The 20,026-nt window shown below is 41.8% G+C and overlaps 1 protein-coding gene across 1 annotated transcript in view; it reads right to left on the bottom strand.

The window, feature by feature from the left end:
- Positions 1–3,781: 3,781 nt before the first annotated feature.
- The window catches only part of LOC117701934 (protein BCAP-like), a gene marked incomplete at its 5' end in the record, with an annotated part of 37,006 nt that continues 20,761 nt past the window's right edge, over positions 3,782–20,026 (bottom strand). Inside the window, 2 exon segments of the mRNA XM_076706334.1 lie at positions 3,782–16,600; positions 18,762–18,887. Of these exon segments, the coding sequence (XP_076562449.1) occupies positions 16,472–16,600; positions 18,762–18,887 (255 nt within the window).

The raw sequence follows: 20,026 nt of genomic DNA, 5'->3' as shown, positions 1-20,026 counted from the left end.
CAGTCAGACATTTCACCAACCACATCTGCATATACCGCCTTTCTCCCTCTCCTACAGCCCTGTCTTATGCATGAATATCACTCCCTCTCCTACAGCCCTGCCTTATGAATGAATACCACTCCCTCTCCTACAGCCCTGCCTTATGAATGAATACCACTCCCTCTCCTACAGCCCTGCCTTATGCATGAATATCAAGAACATCACTCCCTCTCCTACAGCCCTGCCTTATGAATGAATACCACTCCCTCTCCTACAGCCCTGCCTTATGCATGAATATCAAGAACATCACTCCCTCTTCTACAGCCCTGCCTTATGAATGAATACCACTCCCTTTCCTACAGCCCTGCCATATGAATGAACATCACTCCCTCTCCTACAGTCCTGCCTTATGAATGAATACCACTCCCTTTCCTACAGCCCTGCCGTATGAATGAACATCACTCCCTCTCCTACAGCCCTGCCTTATGAATGAATATCAATCTCCCTCCTACAGTCCTGCCTTATGAATGAATATCACTCCCTCGACTTTTTTCATTGTTTTTGCTTGGTGGGCTTTGAGGGGGAGTGTTGTTTGATCTTTGAGATAGGGTCTCCTGTAGCCCAGGATGGCCTCCAACTTCCTGTGTTGCTGAGGATGGCCTTGGACTTCCCTATCCTTCTGCTCCTGCCTTCCACAAGCTAGTATTTCATGTCTCCCTGTTTCTTACACACACACACACACACACACACACACACACACACACAAACACACACACACACACAGTCTTTTCCTATTATTATTTTTCTTGGCTCAGAATTTGTTTTGTAAAAAATAGTACAAAAATAAAAGGGAGATAGGGCAAACTGATTAGCTATTGACCCTTTAGAACAAAGAAAATCTTGCTCTAAGAAACTTCCTAAGTTCTGTAAAAGGGATAGCCCCAAACAAAAGGCTGCATTCCGGAAACACTCTGAAATGCCAACATAGCATTTTTGTACACACACACACACACACACACACACACACACACACACAGTCTTTTCCTATTATTATTTTTCTTGGCTCAGAATTTGTTTTGTAAAAAATAGTACAAAAATAAAAGGGAGATAGGGCAAACTGATTAGCTATTGACCCTTTAGAACAAAGAAAATCTTGCTCTAAGAAACTTCCTAAGTTCTGTAAAAGGGATAGCCCCAAACAAAAAGCTGCATTCCGGAAACACTCTGAAATGCCAACATAGCATTTTTGTACAAAGAAGAAGAAAAAGAAAAAAAAAAAAAAAACCTTCAACTTTTATGCCAAAAATTGACTTTAAAATTGAAGCTGTTAAAAATACATGCTTAATTTAGTAGCTTTTAATCAACAGAGCCTTTCTTCATGGGTGGGGCTGCTAAGTGGTGAGCTGACTGTTGCTGCCGAGGAGTGTCCTGCCTCTGTAAAAGGCATGTTTCTTACTAAGAATAGATGTGTGGGCGATGGTTAATTGAAAAGCACTTGGCGTAATTGACATTCTGGTGAGGAAACAATTAAAGTCAAGGCCCTGCATGCTGGGTACACAGCCTACTTTAAGGCTTCAGCATTGTAACGCATGGCCTTACAAGGATTGTATTCAGATGAAAACAACTTACAATGTCTCTGATAAACACTCTTGAATAGATGCAGATGACTAAAATTCTACGTTGTGTGGACAGAAGGTCCTGTTATGGCTATCAGAAACAGAAAATTGTCCTTCAAAGTGAAGTCTCTCCTCTGATTCAGAGGAGACAATGGGAAAGTAAAAGAGAAAGCGATCACTTGCCATGATGTCACTTGTCAATCTCTTCACTTCCAGGGTTCATAGTTTCAAACATGGGTGTCCCTGAAGCTCCTGGTCCCTTATAAGTGAGGCAGACTCTGCTTCTCCCCCTCAGTAGACCACTCAGAGTACGAACCTTCTCCACTAGGGAAGCACGGTGGCAGCTGGTTAGGGCCTTGGAATCGAGGTGAGAAGCAGCTGATGGGCCATGTACTTCTCTAATCGCTCCTTAGTGCTATTTCCATTTATTTTCAAGTTAAAAAACAAAAGTTTCATAACTGTTAACAGCAAATGAAGTCCCAAGCTTTGGGAGAGCTAAACTTCACTGAGGAAGTGGAAATCCAGAGAGAAAGTCGGAGCTAACATCTCAGACCTTGAAAAATTGCTACACACGGAACACAAATAAACACATTTCAAAACAAACCCAACCCAAGATGGGACAAAATTCAAACAAGAAAAGTTTCGAGTATTACTTTGAGTTGGAATAAAAATATACTGAAGTGAATCTGTCTTTACTCCCTGATTTGTAGCAATTCACCAAAATAAAACGAAGTATAAACACAGCATGTCATGGGGGGAGGGGTGCTCAATGCTCTACAGCTAAGTCATATAGCCCATCAGTCTGAATTTCCTCCTGTAGTCCTGATGTCAGAAGAGCCAATTGATGAAGAACATTTCCAAAAGATAAAGCACAATAAATAAATGTAAAGCAATAATAGAAAAAAAAATCACCATTCTACTACTTCTTACTGAAATAATGGATTTGGGTAAAAATTAGCAGTGGCTGCTTAAAAGCATTAGGTACAAAAGTCTGACCTAATTATCTTAATGAGCCAGTCAGTCTGACATCACCTAAAACACATCCATTTTAACACTAATGGAAGCGACAACCAGATACCATAGTGCCCCTCATGGGATACACCAGGGACTAGAAGCACAGAAATACTTAGGAAGTATTTCTGAAAAAAATAAAAAATAAAAAAGTAAACCTGAATTCAATCAGGATTTTGGCCCTAACTACTAGTTTACAGGAAATAGAGATGAAGACACATACTAAAACAATGTCATAAGAATAAAATAACCAAGTTCAGACTGTGGGAAATTGTATATAGTGAATGATCCAGTAAAGGTCTTGAAAATAGAGGCAAGCATGATTACAGATGACAATTTTTTTTTCTACCAGGGCAGCATGTTAGGCCCTGATCTGAGCAAACCCATTTGTAAGGATATTCGGAACTTAGGCTAAATGACAGTGTGATGGTAATGACATCATTACAATCTGGATAACCCACGTATGGAAGACATGGAAACTCCATCAGAAGACTGACAACGTGAAGCAGTAATGTGCCTACAAGGTAAGATCATCCACAAACGTGAGCAACTGGGAGCAGCTGTGAGTCAGGAAGGAACACTATCTGCACAAAACCACAGATGCAGGCGACACTTTTACCAGTAGGTGGGCATACGCAGTTGGAGTGGAACTGAACAAGTATACTGGTAACATTTAAGGAACCCGAGTCTATACGTTCTCCCTTAATTGCCTCAAAACCTTTAAACATCAGGCTGGAGAGATGGTACAGCAGTTAAGGACACTTCCTGTTTTTGCAGAAGAGCCAAATTCCGTTTCTTGCGTCTGCGACTTTCTGTAACTCCAGCTCTAGGAGATCCAAGGGTATCGACAGGGACCTGCACTCATGTGCACATGCTACACACACACACACATGCACACACACACACAAACACACATGCACACACACACAAACACACATGCACGCATGCACATATACACACACACACACATGCACACACACACACACACAAACACGTGCACACATGCACACATACACACACACAAACACACATGCACACATGCACACATACACACATTCATATGGTTAAAAATAATAAAAATAAATCTTTAAAACATTATTAAATATTGAAATCTGTTTTGTGCACATTATAATTTATCTGTGCCAATTTATGAATATAATACTATAAGCAACATATTTATTTATTTATTTATTTATTTGTAAACATAACTTTACCTAGGAGTCTCAAAGTCATGTCCTGAGCATGGTTACAGAATCAGTGAATGACAGGAGTTGGAGAATCACAACTGGGTCCTTCCACATTTGATGAGCATGAAGCTGTTCATCTGTGGCCACTGGGACTAGGAAGTCACTGCAGCCATGTCGAGTTCTATATGGGAATGTAGCCTTTACCATTCCCTATGGCCCTGCCTCATTAGGCAGCATTTGCCCAAGGCTTGCTCCTAGCATAGCTATGCAGCCCATCACACACAAGGCTCCCATTAACACCAGCTCTATAGATTTGCTATGGGCCCTTACTGCCGGGGCCATTCCAACTGTTCAGTTTAAGTGTCTGTATGATCTTCTTGTCAGTCACAATCTAATTCTACCCAGAATCAAGCCTGTGAGAGAGAATTAACTCTCCCTACATATGTATCTTACAAAAGATATCATATCAAACCAACAGACTTTCTATATGTGGATATATGCTGTCAATCTTGCACATCTTCCTCAGCTAAGTACCACATTAATACCCATCATTTATTATTTGTGGATGGTGATGTGTTTATACAGTGTCCTCAATTATTCAGGCAGAGGTCAGAGGTCAATGTTGGATGTCATCCTTTATCACTCTCTATCATATTTTTGAGACAGGGTCTACTAGCTGGCCAGCAAGGCCCAGGAATCTGCCTATTTTTGCCTTCTAGGACCAAGGTTATAGTGCTGGCTTTTCTGTGAGTGCTGGTGATTCAAACTCAGGTCTTCAAACTTGCATAGTAATCAAGAATACTGAATATACAGTCTTTTCAGATTAATATAGATTGTGTGGAGAGAGAAAAGACAGGGCCGAGGCAGAAAGAGGCTGATAAGACAATGAATGGTTCCTTCTTCTGTGTGACTAGGTGAGTGGTACAGAAGTGCCATTGGAGTCCAGCCAGACTGGTAAAGAATGTAAAAGGATCATGCTTACTCTGTGTGTGTGTGTGTGTGTGTGTGTGTGTGTGTGTGTGTGTGTGGTGTGATGTGTGGTGTGTGTGTGTATATTGTGTGTGTGTGTGGTGGTGTGTGGGTATGTGTGTGTGTGTATTGTGTGTGTGTGTGTGTGGTGTGTGTATGGTGTGTGTATGGTGTGTGTGTGTGGTGTGGTGTGTGTGTGGTGTGTGTGTATGTGTGTTTGAGGGGATGGGAGGTTATGGTGGAATGAGAGAAAAGAAAAAACATATATATGTATATATACATACACATATTTATGTACACACACACACATACACAATACACACATACACCTCAATCTCAGCTTTAAAACCCTCTTTTGGGTCAAAGCTATGGATTGGTACCATACCTTCCCTAGGCATGTGAGAAGATGTCCACATACCTTCTACAGAAACCTGGAACATAAGAGGAAAGGCCAGCGAATGGATTCACACAATTAGGTAATGACTGTGAAAGACACTACTGTCAGGTGGAGTACGCAATCGCCTGGATAATCCCACCCACGGTGACTAGAGAACTGGGCCAGATTGCCTACCTATGTACAACCACATGAACTTTTTAAAGCCTGGTTTTACATTAAAATATATGTATTTTAAAATTTTGTGCCATGGTTTTCAAAATGTTTTAGGAGCTTTATCATAAGTCACAGGAAGAAGCCCTAACTATCTCCCCATGTTCATCATCAAGTCCAGCAATGTGCACACAACATGTTCCGAGGGTTTTCCCATTTCCTTATTCCTATTCAGTCTGATGGTACAGAAAATAAAGGAGTCACCACTCCCTCCTGTGGCTTATATTCCATATCTGTAATTGGAAATAAGATTTGCGTCAACAACCCTCCCGCTTTACCTTCACTCCCCCTATTTTCAGCATGAACAGCCATGGCAACTTCATGGGTATGGAGACAGCACAGAAGAGCTTGTTTAGTTAAAAGCCTTCTCATCAAAGCTTCTGTCTTTGAAAACTGCCCTTCCTTCTCATTGCTCAAAAGTATGGGGCAGTAGGACTGGTTTTCCTAATGCTGGGAGAAGAGTTATTTCATGGTAATTAGACATCCTGTTCCAAGCAGGGATAAAGAGTTTTGCAGCCATCCAGACTTCTTAAGGATCTTTAGGGTCACTCAACCATCCTGGTTTCTCCAAAGCCTCCCAGTATTGACATTGAAAACCCTCAATCCCAAGATACATCTCACTCCTAAGCAAGCCTGGATAGGTGGCCACTCTATCAGAACGAGAAAGCCCAAATCAACTATACAAATCCTTTCAAAAAGCAATAGAGCCACGGAAGCAAGAATAACTAAAGGAACTCATTTTCAGAGGTGATCTAAGGATTCTCAGCTGCGTTTTCCCAGAACGGTCACAGGCTAAAACTGTTGGCTTGGCCAGGCATGGAGCCACAGATGGGGCTCAGCACCCTGGCAAAAACTTTGGCGATCTCACATGGCTAGAGTTGGAGGCAGAGACAAAGCAAATGCATGGCTGGTTTATACTTCAACATATTTGTCAGGTTCAGAAGCTATGCAGGGTAGGAGACTAAAGAGCTAAGCAGAAAACCACAGAAAAGCAAAGCATAATTTCATACAGACTCACAGGACCACGGCGATGAAAGACAAAGACCTACAGAGAGTAGAGCCCTCCAGCAAATGGGAGGCAAGGGCTGGGAGTTTTGGAGGGAGTTGCCACTTTCCGAGGGTACAGCTATCAGTTCTCGACTTGACTACAAGCTGAGATACCAGGCTTGGCCCTTGGCACAGGCCACCTCTGGAGGGCAAAAGATATCAGAAACCAGCAGAGGCTTTGGTGGTTGGACTGGAATACTGGAAAGACTGAAGACAAACACAGCTCACGGTCTTGAAATACTGGTCTTGAACATACAAGATGTGTGCAGAAATCAAGACTGTCTGGGGAAACTGGCTAAAGTCTTAGCCTGGAAAGTTGTAAAAAAAACAAAAAAAAACCAAAAAAACAAAAAAGAACAGGGCAGAATTGCATGTGCCCTGTCAAAGCTGAAGGAAAGACAACTTGTTAGACATTCAGACCAAATCCCTAAAGAACACACCATTTGTATACAGTTAGCCAAGGATCATATGTGTTTAATGAAGACAACAATGCAGCTCCAAATATGGAACTGGATGTATAGTTTGTTAGGGATGCTATAACAAGGAAACTACTCAGTGCTGGCTGAGATTTATTTTATCAAAGTCCTCAAGCACAGGAATCTAGCATCACTCAGGCCTCATCAGAGAAGCCTCTGCCTACACAGATGGTAACCAACAGAGACCCACAAACGGAAAACATGCAGAGAGCAACAGACTTTGGGGCACTTACTATTAAATGGGATCTTATCAAACCTCTCAGGTTTTGGGGATCTCTGCAAGAGAGGAGGTGAAAACATTTTAAGAGTCAGAGGTAACAGGTGACTCCAGGAATACAGATTGTTCCAGACATAACAGGACTGAAGCACATCTGAACTGACACACACACACACACACACACACACACACACACACACACACACACAAAGTCTGCACATTTCAAATCAGACAAGGCCCCAGGACTGTGGTGGGAGAGTGAACATGAGGTCACACCCTGTAAACAGGTCACACTCCCAATCAAGTTGTCAGCAAGTGATCCCTGCTAAGAAAGGGGAAATCGGGTTCCTTGTCCTGGATATATCAACCACACTCCAGGGCAGGCCCCATACCCAGAAGTAGTTAATCAACACAAAATAAACTTAATAGACTTTTTGAACGGGTGTTTTGTTTAAGTTTGGTTTGTTGTGACAACTTTTTCTTCTTACTGGTTTTTGTTGTTGTTGTTTTGAGAAACAGAACGGAGAAAGTGAACCAGAACATGCAATTGGGTGGCTAGGGAGGTGGGAAGGGTCTAGGAAAAGTTGGGTAGGGGAAAAAATATGATCAAAATATAGTGTTTGAAAAATTAAAAAAAAAAAACCCAAACAATAAGAGCTAATGTCCGGTTTGGTCTCTCCTGGTCTTTCCTGTCATCTCACATAGGGATCCTTTGGGCTGAACATGTCTGGTCCTTCCTTTACTTCTCCTGAGTGGCCTGACATCTCCTCCTTCTACGGACAGATTGAATTAGGTTGTACTCCAATCTTTCTAACATCCTCATTTAACTTAGTTACTGTTTGATGGCCCAATCTCAATACAGTTACATCCCAAGACATTGGGGGTTAGGCCTCGACATATAAGGTGCCACACATCGTCTAATCCAATCATTGTGTTAAAATTATCAGTCCTTCTTTACACAATCTGCATAATACTGCCTCCCCAGACCCCCAAAGGGAGACCTGCCTCGCTGAAACTATGTCCTGTTTTAAAGGGTCAGGATAACATCTGTAGCTCTTATGACCTTTTAAAAACAAAAGTGAAATTTAAAACACTTGACAATATACAAGTGGAATCCAAAGAATGCAAATGGAACAGTTTATACTAAAGTTGACGTCTAAAACGTAGTTGTTGGGGGGGGGGGGCTATAATGCAGCAGTGAGTGTGCTGGACACAGACAGAAAGCCATTAGCCTGTCACTGTCATACTGGAGACACCTGTTTCCACCTCCTTGCTTTGGCTTTAGATGCCCTTTCTCTTATGTTCCTTTTTAAAAAGTGATTTTTACATTTAGTTATAGAAAATTTTTAAATTGTTAAAAAAGGGGGGCACCAAGTATACAGTTACAGCATTTCTAGTTAAATAGTTACACAATACATTTGTTCTATAAGAGACCACATACGTGAGTGTAGCCCACTAAGGTTATTTCACCTACTTATGTCAGTTGCCTTAGTTTGTGTAAGTCCACATATTTTGGGCAAATAAATAAATAAATAAAGTTGCAATGGTATATTCTTGTCACTAAGCTATATGATAGGAAACCTCAGATTTAATGTTTTTAATAGTAATTACCAGTAGCAACCTCATCAAGTAATAATATTTCTCCTATTGTTAACACCTACCAAAATAAAGTCAAAGTATAAATAAAGTGAGAAAAATATATTTTAAATATATCTTAAATTTTGAAGTTTTAAGCAAAACTTAAGAAAAATGAGTCATAACTAGTTATGGTAAATAAGCCCAAATTATTAAGTAATCTTTTGAGATCCAAGCAGCTTCTTCAGTAATATCAAAAAGGGAAATATGTGTAACACACATGATTTTTATTATTTTTTTACTTATTTTATGTACGTGGGTGTTTTGTTTAATGTGCATATGCACATCATGTCATACTTGTGCCCCAGAGACTAGGGGAGGTCATCAAATCAGCAGGAACTGGAGTTAACAGAGCTTGTGAACCACCTATGGGTGATGGTCACAGAATCCCAGTCCTCTGCAAGAGCATCCAGTGCTCTTAACCACTGAGCCATCTCTCCAGCCCCTGCCCCCACTAGGATTTTCATCCTTGAAAAAAGTAAAAGGAGATGGAAGAAAGGAAAGGGGGGAGAAAGGGGAGGAGGGAAGGAGAGAGGGGAGGAATGAAGGAAGTTTTATAGCAATAATTTCTGAACTGAAACATTTCCAACCTGGAGGAAATATCCTTAAGTCCAATTTGAAACATTCCATAGTAGTGGAAGACTATTAAGCTTTAGGAAGTAAACAACTCCCAAGTCTCAGGAACTCCCCCAAACTTGCAAGAATCACAAGCTCCCTGCCTCCCATCATGTTTATGTAAACAGTAGAGGGCTGGTAAGAGAAAAAGCTGACCTGTCCCATGGAAGCATGTTGTGCAGACTACAGGGTTCCTACTTGGGGCTGTCACTCACAATGGAGTAGGCTTTTCAGTGATGTGGCTGCCTTTAAGTCACTGTACTACTGAACAGAAATCTCATTAAACTCATTATTTGGTCAAACTGGACTTCAGTAGAATTATTTTTTTTGGTCTGTTATTGGTGCCTTATCTGGCCCAAAGAGGAGGAGAAAGAAAGGGGGAGTGGCAGCAGAGGTGAGGAAGTAGCACTTCTCAAGCCATGGATTCTACTTACTTTCAGGGCTCCCTCCCACAGCTGATTCAAACATCTTCACCCATAGCTATCAGATTAGAAAAGGTCTCATGAATCCTGAATCTCTCTTCTGAAAGCAAATGCTAACTAACCCTTTTGAAGAGGGTTAATTAGCCCTTGGTGATCTGGACACTGGTGATAGCAGCCCAGTCGGCATTTGATAACCCTAGGTGAAGGTAGTAGGACCCTCACAGAAGTGGTCTTGCGACCAACAGGCTATCACTTTAACAGTCACAGCAGATTTAACATCTGAGCCTTGGTCTGTGATCAAACATAGCCTTCCCCAGGACAGCCAGGAACCAGGAACCTGAAAACAAACTGAATCTCTGGCACAACAGGCTACTTTCACCTGGTGGCAACTGGAGCTCTGGTGGGAAGGATGGAAACCAAGGGGTTTGCCTGCCACTTTCCCTATGCATGTTCCGACATGAGTGAGTGTGGGTTCAGGAGGGGTATCCCTGAGGACACTCTTAGGGTTTGGTGGGCTTTCTCTTATTCCTCTCAGGTTAGACAGCTCTTTCCTGATTGGTTACATTTTTATACTTCATTTTTATACACACACCAGCCAATCACAACTCAATAGACTTACACAATAGGGCCTGTCCTTGTTAGGGTTTCTATTGCTACAATGAAACACCATGACCAAAGCAACTCAAAGGAGAAAGGGTGTATTTCAGCTTACCCTTAGAGGTACAGTTCATCACCAAGAGAAGACAGGACAGGAACTCAAACAGGGAAAAAACAGGGAGGCAGAAGCTGATAGAAGCCATGGACGGATGCTGCATACTGGCTTGCTCACCATGACTTGCTCAGCCTCAAGCCTCCACCTGCTTTCGTTTATTTTGTTGTTGTTTGTTTGTTTGTTTTTTGAGATTGGGGGTTACTCTGTGTAGCCTGGCTGTTCCGGAACTTGCTCTGTAAACCAGGGTGACTTTGACCTCAAGAGATCTGCCTGACTCTGCCTCCTGAGTGCTGGGATTAGAGGTATATGCCTCTACCACTCGGCTCTCAGCCTGCTTCCATATAGAACTTAGGACCACCAGCCCAGAGATGGCCCTACTCACAGTAGGCTGGGCCCTTCCACATCAATCACTAATTAAGAAAATGCCCTGTAGCTGGCTCTTAAGGAGGCATTTTTAAAAGCAAGTTTCCTTCCTCTCAGATAACTTCAGCTTGGGTCAAGCTGACATAAAACTAGGCAAGACAGGGCCAGCATCACTTTTCTACAAACCAGCTCTCATCCTGGCTCTGGGATGTTCTAGTAGTAAGACTACTTCTGAGAGCAGAGAGGCCCGAGATCTGCTGTTTTAGCAGCAAGCAGGGAGACTCAGTCTTCAAGATTTGTCAGAGTTAGAACAGCTGCTCTCTTGCTATGTTCCATGATGACCAGACCTCTGGAGTTGCTCCTGAAGCCCTGTGAGAGCTTAGAGTAGTCACACCTGGCAGCATGTCTCCCAGGAGCACAAGGCAGTAACTCTTGGCTTCTGTCAATTGAAACCCTGTTGCTACTTTCCCATTCAAATTTCTACTTCCGATTTGATTTTTAATCCCTGCAAATAAAACTCCTGGGTCCACTCTTGACTGTGCCCACTCCATTCTTGGAGGATAGTCAGAGGAAAAGCCCTGGAAGAACTGACTACCTCCTGGATAGAGGGGGCATACAGTTAATCATTTTCTCACACTGGAGTTTCCCCACTTTCTTGGCATCTCCATCCATCTACCTACTCTTCCATCCACTAGCCCTGTATGTGCTCCATGCTGTAGGCCAGGCTCCGTTACACACTGCCAGAGCAGTGAAGAGAGAAGTGTGGGAACAAATGGCCACACAGATCAGCAACTGTCAATCATAAAAGAATAGGAAGGTACCTGAGAGGAACGAAATTTCAGCAAGGCAAGCGTAGGGGAAGAAGCTTTTGGAGATGAGAGCAGGAAGGAAGGAGAAAGCTTGGCTCTCAAGGAAGACGGAAGCTGCTTCTGCTGTGAAGAAGAGGGTGTTTGGCAGCAGCAGACCATGCAGCCCTCAGGGATCATGCTGAGGACAGAGATTCAGAGGAATTTTCACAACTCCATTCCTTGCCCGCTACGTGCTTCTCCTCACAGTCCATCACCACAGGCACTTGCACTCTACTCTGACTCCTGGCGCAGCAAACCAGCTTTACCAGCCCCAGGCCTCACATCACCCTCACCCTCACTCTGGTAGCCGCCATCTTGATCTCAGGAAGCCTGCTCTTTCCCTCTTGTCTAAATTTACTTCAGCTCTGAAAATCACATCCCGGATCTTCCTTCTTAGACCACGGCCTCTCACTAACAACTCCCCAACTCCCTTCCACCTAAGCAGTCTTTGAGATTTTTATTTATCTGAGCAGAAAATTAACATAAAAATTATAAAATTGCTAAATTTGAAATAAACAAAACAAACAGGAAGTTGAGTAGTTTCCCCAGCCTACCAAGACATGCAGGCTTGTCCACATCCCTGAATCTCCAAACATCTGTCAAATTACATATGCAAGCAAAAATATTTTGTGTTCATTATGATCACAAATTTTGGGATATTTTTTAAAATTTTAAAAAAGAATAAATCCTAAGTCAGCAGGTAGATTTAAGTCATAACTGACCATGCTCACTTCTAAAGAAAGAAGACTTCATTTGTTGTGTGCCTTACTAGACCCGTTGATCTGAGAAAAATTTGAAGCTTCTCTAGTGACGTGTTTCCAATCTTTGTAGTTGAGAAAGAATGGCTGCTTATAACCAAAAAGGAGTGCAGACAGAAGAGTTTGTCACTAACTTGGCAGATGGCAATGTGGCTCACAGGCCCATGAGGACTGAGGTCCCCACACCTGTCAGCACTCAGTCTGCCTCTACTCAGCAGATGTGCTCCACAGGCTGCTGGCTGGTGTTGAACACACACAGCCATAAGCAGGAAACCTGAAGCTCGCTTGTGAGGCTTGGATGGCAGGCAGGCTGGAGAGCAACAGAAGAGAGGCCTACTTAAGTAGAAGCATGGGAAGACAGAGGAGGGCCCACGAACTGAAAATAGGACAGAATTACATAACTCAAAAGAGTAAGTACTTTCAAGAACTGAGAAACACAAGGTTTAGATTAAAAATTCAACATTCCAATCAAAAAGGGGAATTAATGTCTTCCAAAACTTTATTCGTGGTCAAGAAAATCAGATGGAAGACCATATAAGATGCCTAACAAGATCCTGTATTGACAAAAAGCCAAGTCCCATAGAGATCAGATCCAGAGAACCAAACTAGGAAGAGAGGAACACAGGAAGAAGTGATAATAACTGAACAGTAGAAGAAAACTTATGTAACTTAGTAAGTCGTGAGGCCCTGGATATTGATAAAGAAGAGAAAATCCCTCAGATCTACTATACTGGGGGTGGGGAGACAGCTGGTGGAGTGGAAAGCTAGAAAACAGTAACTGCTCAGGGACACTGGGTGCTGACTCTGGGGCCCACGGGTGCTGGGACCCAGGGCTTCACAGGGAAACATGAAGCAGAGAGACTGAAATTCCTGGGATCTGGCAAACTTCCATGGCTGGCTTATATCTAGATCATTGGTGGCAAAGACCCAACTACAGGGACGCTGTGTCTCTTCCTCCCACACTGGAGCTTAAACACTGCACAGACAGGTATGTAGAGGCTATGGGCTTAAGTTACTCTGGTGAAACTGCAGTTAAGGGCATAACCAGAAATTAATCATAAATAAGTATATCCTTGCTACAGAAGTCACTACCTTTATTTTTAAATGTCCATGAGGCTAGCAGAGGCCTCATGGAGAGCGATGTCTCCCAAACGCCGGCTGTGTGAGGAGGAGGATGAGTGGCTTGACTTCTAAGTCCTCCATTTTCTCAAAAGTGAAGCAAGTGCTTAATAGCTAAGAGCCACCCCATGCTCTCCTGTGCCTACGACAGGAAGCCCGTTCTGCATGCACAACCTGAATTCCGGAGCCTCAGACAAGCTCAAATGCCAATTTTAGAGTTTGGTTTCACACTGCAGCCATGGCTGTTAATTCCGCCATGTTTGTGTTTTTTTCATCTCTAAAACACACATGGGCAGCCGTCTCTTTCCACATCCATCACCTGAGTACCTAGTAGGGAGCAAAGCATTCCATAGGACCCACAACACCAACAGGAACAGCATGCATGTCTGCTTTTGGCCAGCAGAGAGTAGGGAGTGCTCAGGAGCAGTTCTTAAGGCCTTGGGAGAACCAACAAAGGAGTCAGATGGGGTAAATTGAAGAAAAAGGACAACTGTGGGGGGGGGGGGGGAACCAGTTTCTGACAGTCTATATTGTGTTACTTTAACTAAAACAGAAGCTGTATGAGGTAGAAAATGATTGACTCCAAGAATTAGCAGGCTAAATGTGGAGAGCTACAAGCTCAAGACCAGCCTGGGCTACACAGGGAGACCTGCTCACCTCTATGAATGACTCTACTACTGCTGCTAACATCGTCATCCTTATTATTGTATTTATTATTTGTGGTACTGAGGATTGAACCCAGAACTTACATGGTAGGCAAGAGATCTACTGCTGAGCTGTCTGTCCAGCCTGCCTGCCTTTCTTTTCTCTCCTCTCTTCTCTTTCCTTCTATTCTTTGAATTTTCAATCCTCCCGACTCAGCCTCCAGAGCAGTTAGAATACTAATAAAGCCAGCTTGAATAATTTTTTACGAGTGAGTCCTCCTTTAAGCAATACTCTCAAGTCACTGTCAGAGAGGAGGAGTGCCAACCACGTGATCCCTGGAAGCTATATCCACCCCCTTTCTAAGTACCTGACAGTAGCACTTGGTGGGTGAAACGACAGGAAACAACAGATCCTTGGTCTTTCTTTAACTTCATACTAACAATCATAAAGACTGTATCCCACGGGGACCAGGAGCCACAATCTTCCATCCTGATTGGCTGTGGTTTTCTGTTGTGATCTCCATCTGCTGCAAGGAGAGGTTTCCTTGCTGACAAGTGAAGACTGCACTTCTCTGTGGTAGAAGAACAATGTCTATAGGTGGTTGTCAGGAATTACGCTAGTTTAGTAAATTAGCAGTTGTAGATTCTCCGTGACTTCACTAGTACCAAGCAGTTAGGTGAGTTTATATTTATAAAACACTCATGCACCTCAGGCTTGGGAACACTGTGGAAGAGGGGCAGAAGTACTGTAAGAGCCAGGATGATGCAGAAGTTTGCTATGAGATTGTGTCTCCTAGAAATATCGGAGGCTGTACCCATCAGGTCCTCACCAACATGACTGCCCAAGCATATGCTGAACTAGGATGACGCCACTGGTCATGCCAAAGTGGACAGGGGAAAGTCCATGGGGCACAACTCTACCCAAAGGCAACTGAGGGAAGCTGGGAGCAGGAAACATGGTCTTTCCCAGGGAAAGGCACACCAACTAGATGTTCAGTGCCAAATGACAACCCTGACAGCATACATACAAGGAACATTATGTAGACTGAACACACACACACACAACATGACAACCCTGACAGCATACATACAAGGAACATTATGTAGACTGAACACACACACACACACACACACACACAACATGACAACCCTGACAGCATACATACAAGGAACATTATGTAGACTGAACACACACACACACAACATGACAACCCTGACAGCATACATACAAGGAACATTATGTAGACTGAACACACACACACAACATATTTAGGAACATACACACTTCTGTTTACTCATATACTCACATACACAGTAACTGTGTGTTATACACACAGTAACACACAGTAACAGTGTGTGTTATACACACAGTAACAATTGGTAAAAAGGAGAGACCACAAATTTGAAGGAGAGTAGAGAGAGCTTGGAGGGATGGAAAAAAGAAGAGAGAAATGTTGTAATTAAATTCTAATCTCTAAAATAAAATGAATAAAGGGCCTTATCCCAAAGCTGCTTTGTGTTGAGAATGCCTAGTTTCAACCATTCCATGTGATCTTCCTGGGAAGGGAGGAATAGCTTGTTCTCCTTGTGACCCTGCAGTTAACACCAAGGTTCTAGGGCGTCTGTAGTAATCATATCAGACAACCCCTACCACGAAATGGAAGCAGCAGCTCCAGCCTCACAGGACAGCCTGGATGCCTACAAATAGAGACAAGGGCTGCCAACATGTTTCCCTCTGTTACCATCACCTGGCACTGAAGAGCTGTGATCTAATATCTTATATTTAAAATCTCATATAAATGATGATGGAAACTCAACATATACTGGAAGTAATATTATGTACAGTGAGACACTGGCTATCTTTAAAGCTTATACTGTTATTAAAATTAAATTTCTGAATATTTTATTTATCTAGCATTACAATATAAAACAAGTAAATACATTATTTAAAGCCATGTATTTGGCTTATGATTGGCCTAGATTTGTTACAAATTTACTTTAATGATTCATAAGAATAATTCTGATTTTTGTATAAATAGGAAAAATACTTTAAAAATTAATATATATTTTTTAAAAAGCATGAAACCAGAGTTCAATGCAAATTATCTACCACAAAGGAATAGTAAGAGCTATTGTTTCTTAAAGTTCAGTTAGATAATAAATTATGTTTCAAGTATCTTCACATACAAATTCTAATACTGCTAACTATAAATCATAAAGTATAACCATCAGAGGAATTCAACAATTTATCTAAACATCATTACATAGGAAACTTGAAGAAACTGCAAGTAATTCTTAATGCTCTCATTTTGAGTCTCCGACTTCTCAAGACTGTGCTGGATTTCTTTCAAGCATATATCCTGATGCTGGGCTTTCTAAATGAAGAGAGAGACAGAGGATCAATATGGCATTCATGTGCAAGATAAAGATTTGTAAGTATATATGTAATAACTGAATATACCAGTTTTCCCAAAGAAATTTTAAATATCATCTTCCTTAGAACAGTATCTTCAGTGATTAAAGCATATATGATTAATCGTTCTACTTTGACAATTCACTGCAACTGTAACCCTGCCCTAAGTTATTAGATATAATGTGACTAGGATGGCTTTACAGCACCATGATTAGTTCCTGTTATGTTACCATGACAGATCTTCTTACTTCTTTTTGCCATTTTTTTTGACAAAATACCATGTATTATCCCATAAGACCTTAATTGTCCTAATCTTTATTTTTATAAACTTTTATTATAAAAAAAACCTTGCAAATAAAAATCCAAACAACCAAAATTAGCCAGACCCAAAGTGCAATAACCTGCTGTACCATTAGAATACACATTCAGAAAAGAAGGTGTTTTAAAAAACGGACAGAATTCCAGCTCTGATAACGTGAACATTTTCTCCTAAACTCTTTAAAACGTAAACGGAACTTAATTCATGTCCATTGAGGGAGAAGCTTTAATAACTTCATATAAATTTTGAACTATGGTTGTGTACAGATTTCTAGGTGGGCTGCTTACAGCAAATGCTTTAGATAAGACAGGTTTCCAGCTAAAACCCACACACTCCAAGAACAGAGGCCTTTTGAGTTTCTCATAGCAGATATTGACACCAGCACCTGAAACTGAGCAGTGCACAGCAGGAGATGCAGGGAATTGTGTGACAAAGGCCTAGACTGGACTGCACATGTCATAGAATGAATGGAGCTGAGCTTTATGGTGCATCACTTTGGAGAGAACAGTAGCTACACAATTACACACTGCAGGGCAGAATGTAAATGCAAATGAGCTTTGGGACAGTAAGGAAGGACACTGTGGCTTCAGTAGGGTTGCCATGGCTGTGGAGCTGTGAGGTCACCCTTCCAAGTGGGGCCTGCAGGGCCCACCATGTACTGAGGGAGACACTGGAGACAGTGGTGTGGCCAGGGTGAGGGTCAGGCTGTCTGAGCACTCAGCTCAGTCTGGCTCATGCATGTGCATGCACACGCTAAGTACTCACTGAACTGTCTGCCTGGAAGGCACCCAAGAAATCCATTTACTTCCAGCTATTTCTAAATTAGGCTCAGAATTCTAGATTGTTTACTCGCACAACGTTTATCAGGTTTAACATCAGATCTTAACCTAATTATTTTAGTAGCTTTAGCAAAGCACTAAACACAGAACAGAGAATTCAGCTCTGAGGCAGGGGCTGCAACTGCACAAAGAACATCACACATATTTTACAATGTCAGGGATCCTGATGGGGAGGCGTTTGTTTGCTTTTGTTTAGAAACCCAGAAAACTTATTAGACAATAAGAGTAAACAGTATAAGTCAAAATAATTTAACTTTTTAGCCCTTTAGATTTACAACTTGGAAATGAAAAAGGTGTTTTAGCAGAGTCTCTAACTCCTGGAAAAATAAAATACCAGCATTCTCTATGAAATTGTCAAGTAGTCAGTTATCAAGTAATTAAACACAACTAATGCCAGCTTCAAGAATATCTTATGCCAACAGACTATTGCATGAATATTCGGGAAAAAATAGAAGACATTAATTAAACACAGCCAACTTGATATTCTCATTTCATGTCTGAGTGGATCAAAGCATCCATCCCTCATGCAGTCTGCACAATGGTAAATATTAAAATCCTATCTTTCTAAGATATAATATTCATTAAACAAGGCACATATAAAAATATAGCTTATAACTCTTCAACTTGCATCTCTAAAACTTCAACTTGTATCTCTAAAAGATGAAAATTTAAGTAAATAAAATTTAAATAAAACATAAGTAGCTTCTGTGTGGAGTCTTTCCTGAGCAGCTGTTACAGACATGCTGTTCAGGGATCTGCCTGATGAGACTTGGAGGCCATGTGACTGAAGCTGCACAGAGCAGGGTGAGGAGAACTCTGTGTTGCATTTTGATTGTTTGTCACTCCTAATATTCACAGTAAAATGAAAGCCCTGACCCGCCTCCACTGTATGTTAAGAATGTCACTAAGATACATGGAATGCGCGTTAAATGCTCACTTTCACAACAAGCCACACGAATACTTACAGTGTTCATTTTGCCAAGAAGTTGGTTTTGTTCTTCATTTTTCTTTCTAAGCTCAGTTTCCAGATCTAATATTTTAATTTGTAAAGCCCTCTCTCTAGATGACATTTTCTCTACTTCTTCAGACACCTGTAATTTTCATTAAGAGATACAATAACTAAATGTGTTTTCCTTTAAATATATTTTAAAGCCCTGAAATAGTCATAGTATACTTTTTTTCCCAAGTAGATATTAGTGGGGTATGACAACTCCAATAGAAATTACAATGTACTTTATCTTGAATTGGGGATACAGCTCTGTAGGAGATTGATTTCCTAGCATGTGCAAGGCCTTGGTTCAATTTCAGTACTACAAAGGGAAAAATGAAGAGTTTAAATTGGAAAAGCACTTAAAATATTTGTGTATATAAGTATCATATGTATCTGGAAAATTCACTTGGGATGGACAGATGTGCATGCTTGCACTGTTTATAGTATTTATTTACATTCATTGTGGTATCTCTAACAGTGGTGGACCAAAGCTGGAGCTCACTGAACACAGACCACGTATCAGACAGACAGTGGAGGGCAGTGAACACACAGCACCTAGACAGATGCACAAGATTGGCACTTGCTTTGTCATTCACTCTCAGTGTAGCCTGAATGTGAGTTTTCTACATCTCTTGGTTGCCCATGTTACATTGGTTTGAAGCCACAAGCATGAGAGCAGAGGCAGAGGCTAGCCCAAGAACAAAGAGCTAAGCAGAAAGGACAGCTCCACCAGAACTATGTGGACTGGTTCTAAGCCATCTGAACCAATTCACAGACTTCTTCACGAATGCAGCAAGAAAGGATAGCAGTGAGCTCTAAAGCCAGGAAGGAAAGGGCGGGTCCCTGGGAAACATCCACAACCTCCATGTGGACAAGGGTGACAAAGCAGTGGTGGACCTTGTCACATGATCAGAAATGAGAGACATGGCCACATTCCACTGCTGCAGGACAGAGGAAAGGACAGACATCGTCTGGGGACTCTGACCACTTTGGAATAAAGGCTGAGAGCACCTGGCATTGTCAAGGTTTTATCCTAAACTCAAGGTAAAGTCCTCCAGAGGGCTAACCTTTCTGAGGTTAGTCAGGCTGAGAAGTCTGCAGCTGGTCTACAGCTGGCACCACTCCTTCTTACTTAACTTATTCAATTATGTGTCCCTTAAAATCAACTTAAGTTGGTTTCTCAGAGCAAAAATCAGAACCCTGGGAGGTATCGGAGCTTAGTCTTGACAGACCTGACCC

Source organism: Arvicanthis niloticus, unplaced genomic scaffold (assembly GCF_011762505.2).
Source record: "Arvicanthis niloticus isolate mArvNil1 unplaced genomic scaffold, mArvNil1.pat.X pat_scaffold_340_arrow_ctg1, whole genome shotgun sequence".
Lineage (NCBI taxonomy): Eukaryota > Metazoa > Chordata > Mammalia > Rodentia > Muridae > Arvicanthis > Arvicanthis niloticus.
The sequence above is the reverse complement of the archived record's forward strand: the minus strand, read 5'-3'. Positions and strand labels throughout refer to the sequence as shown.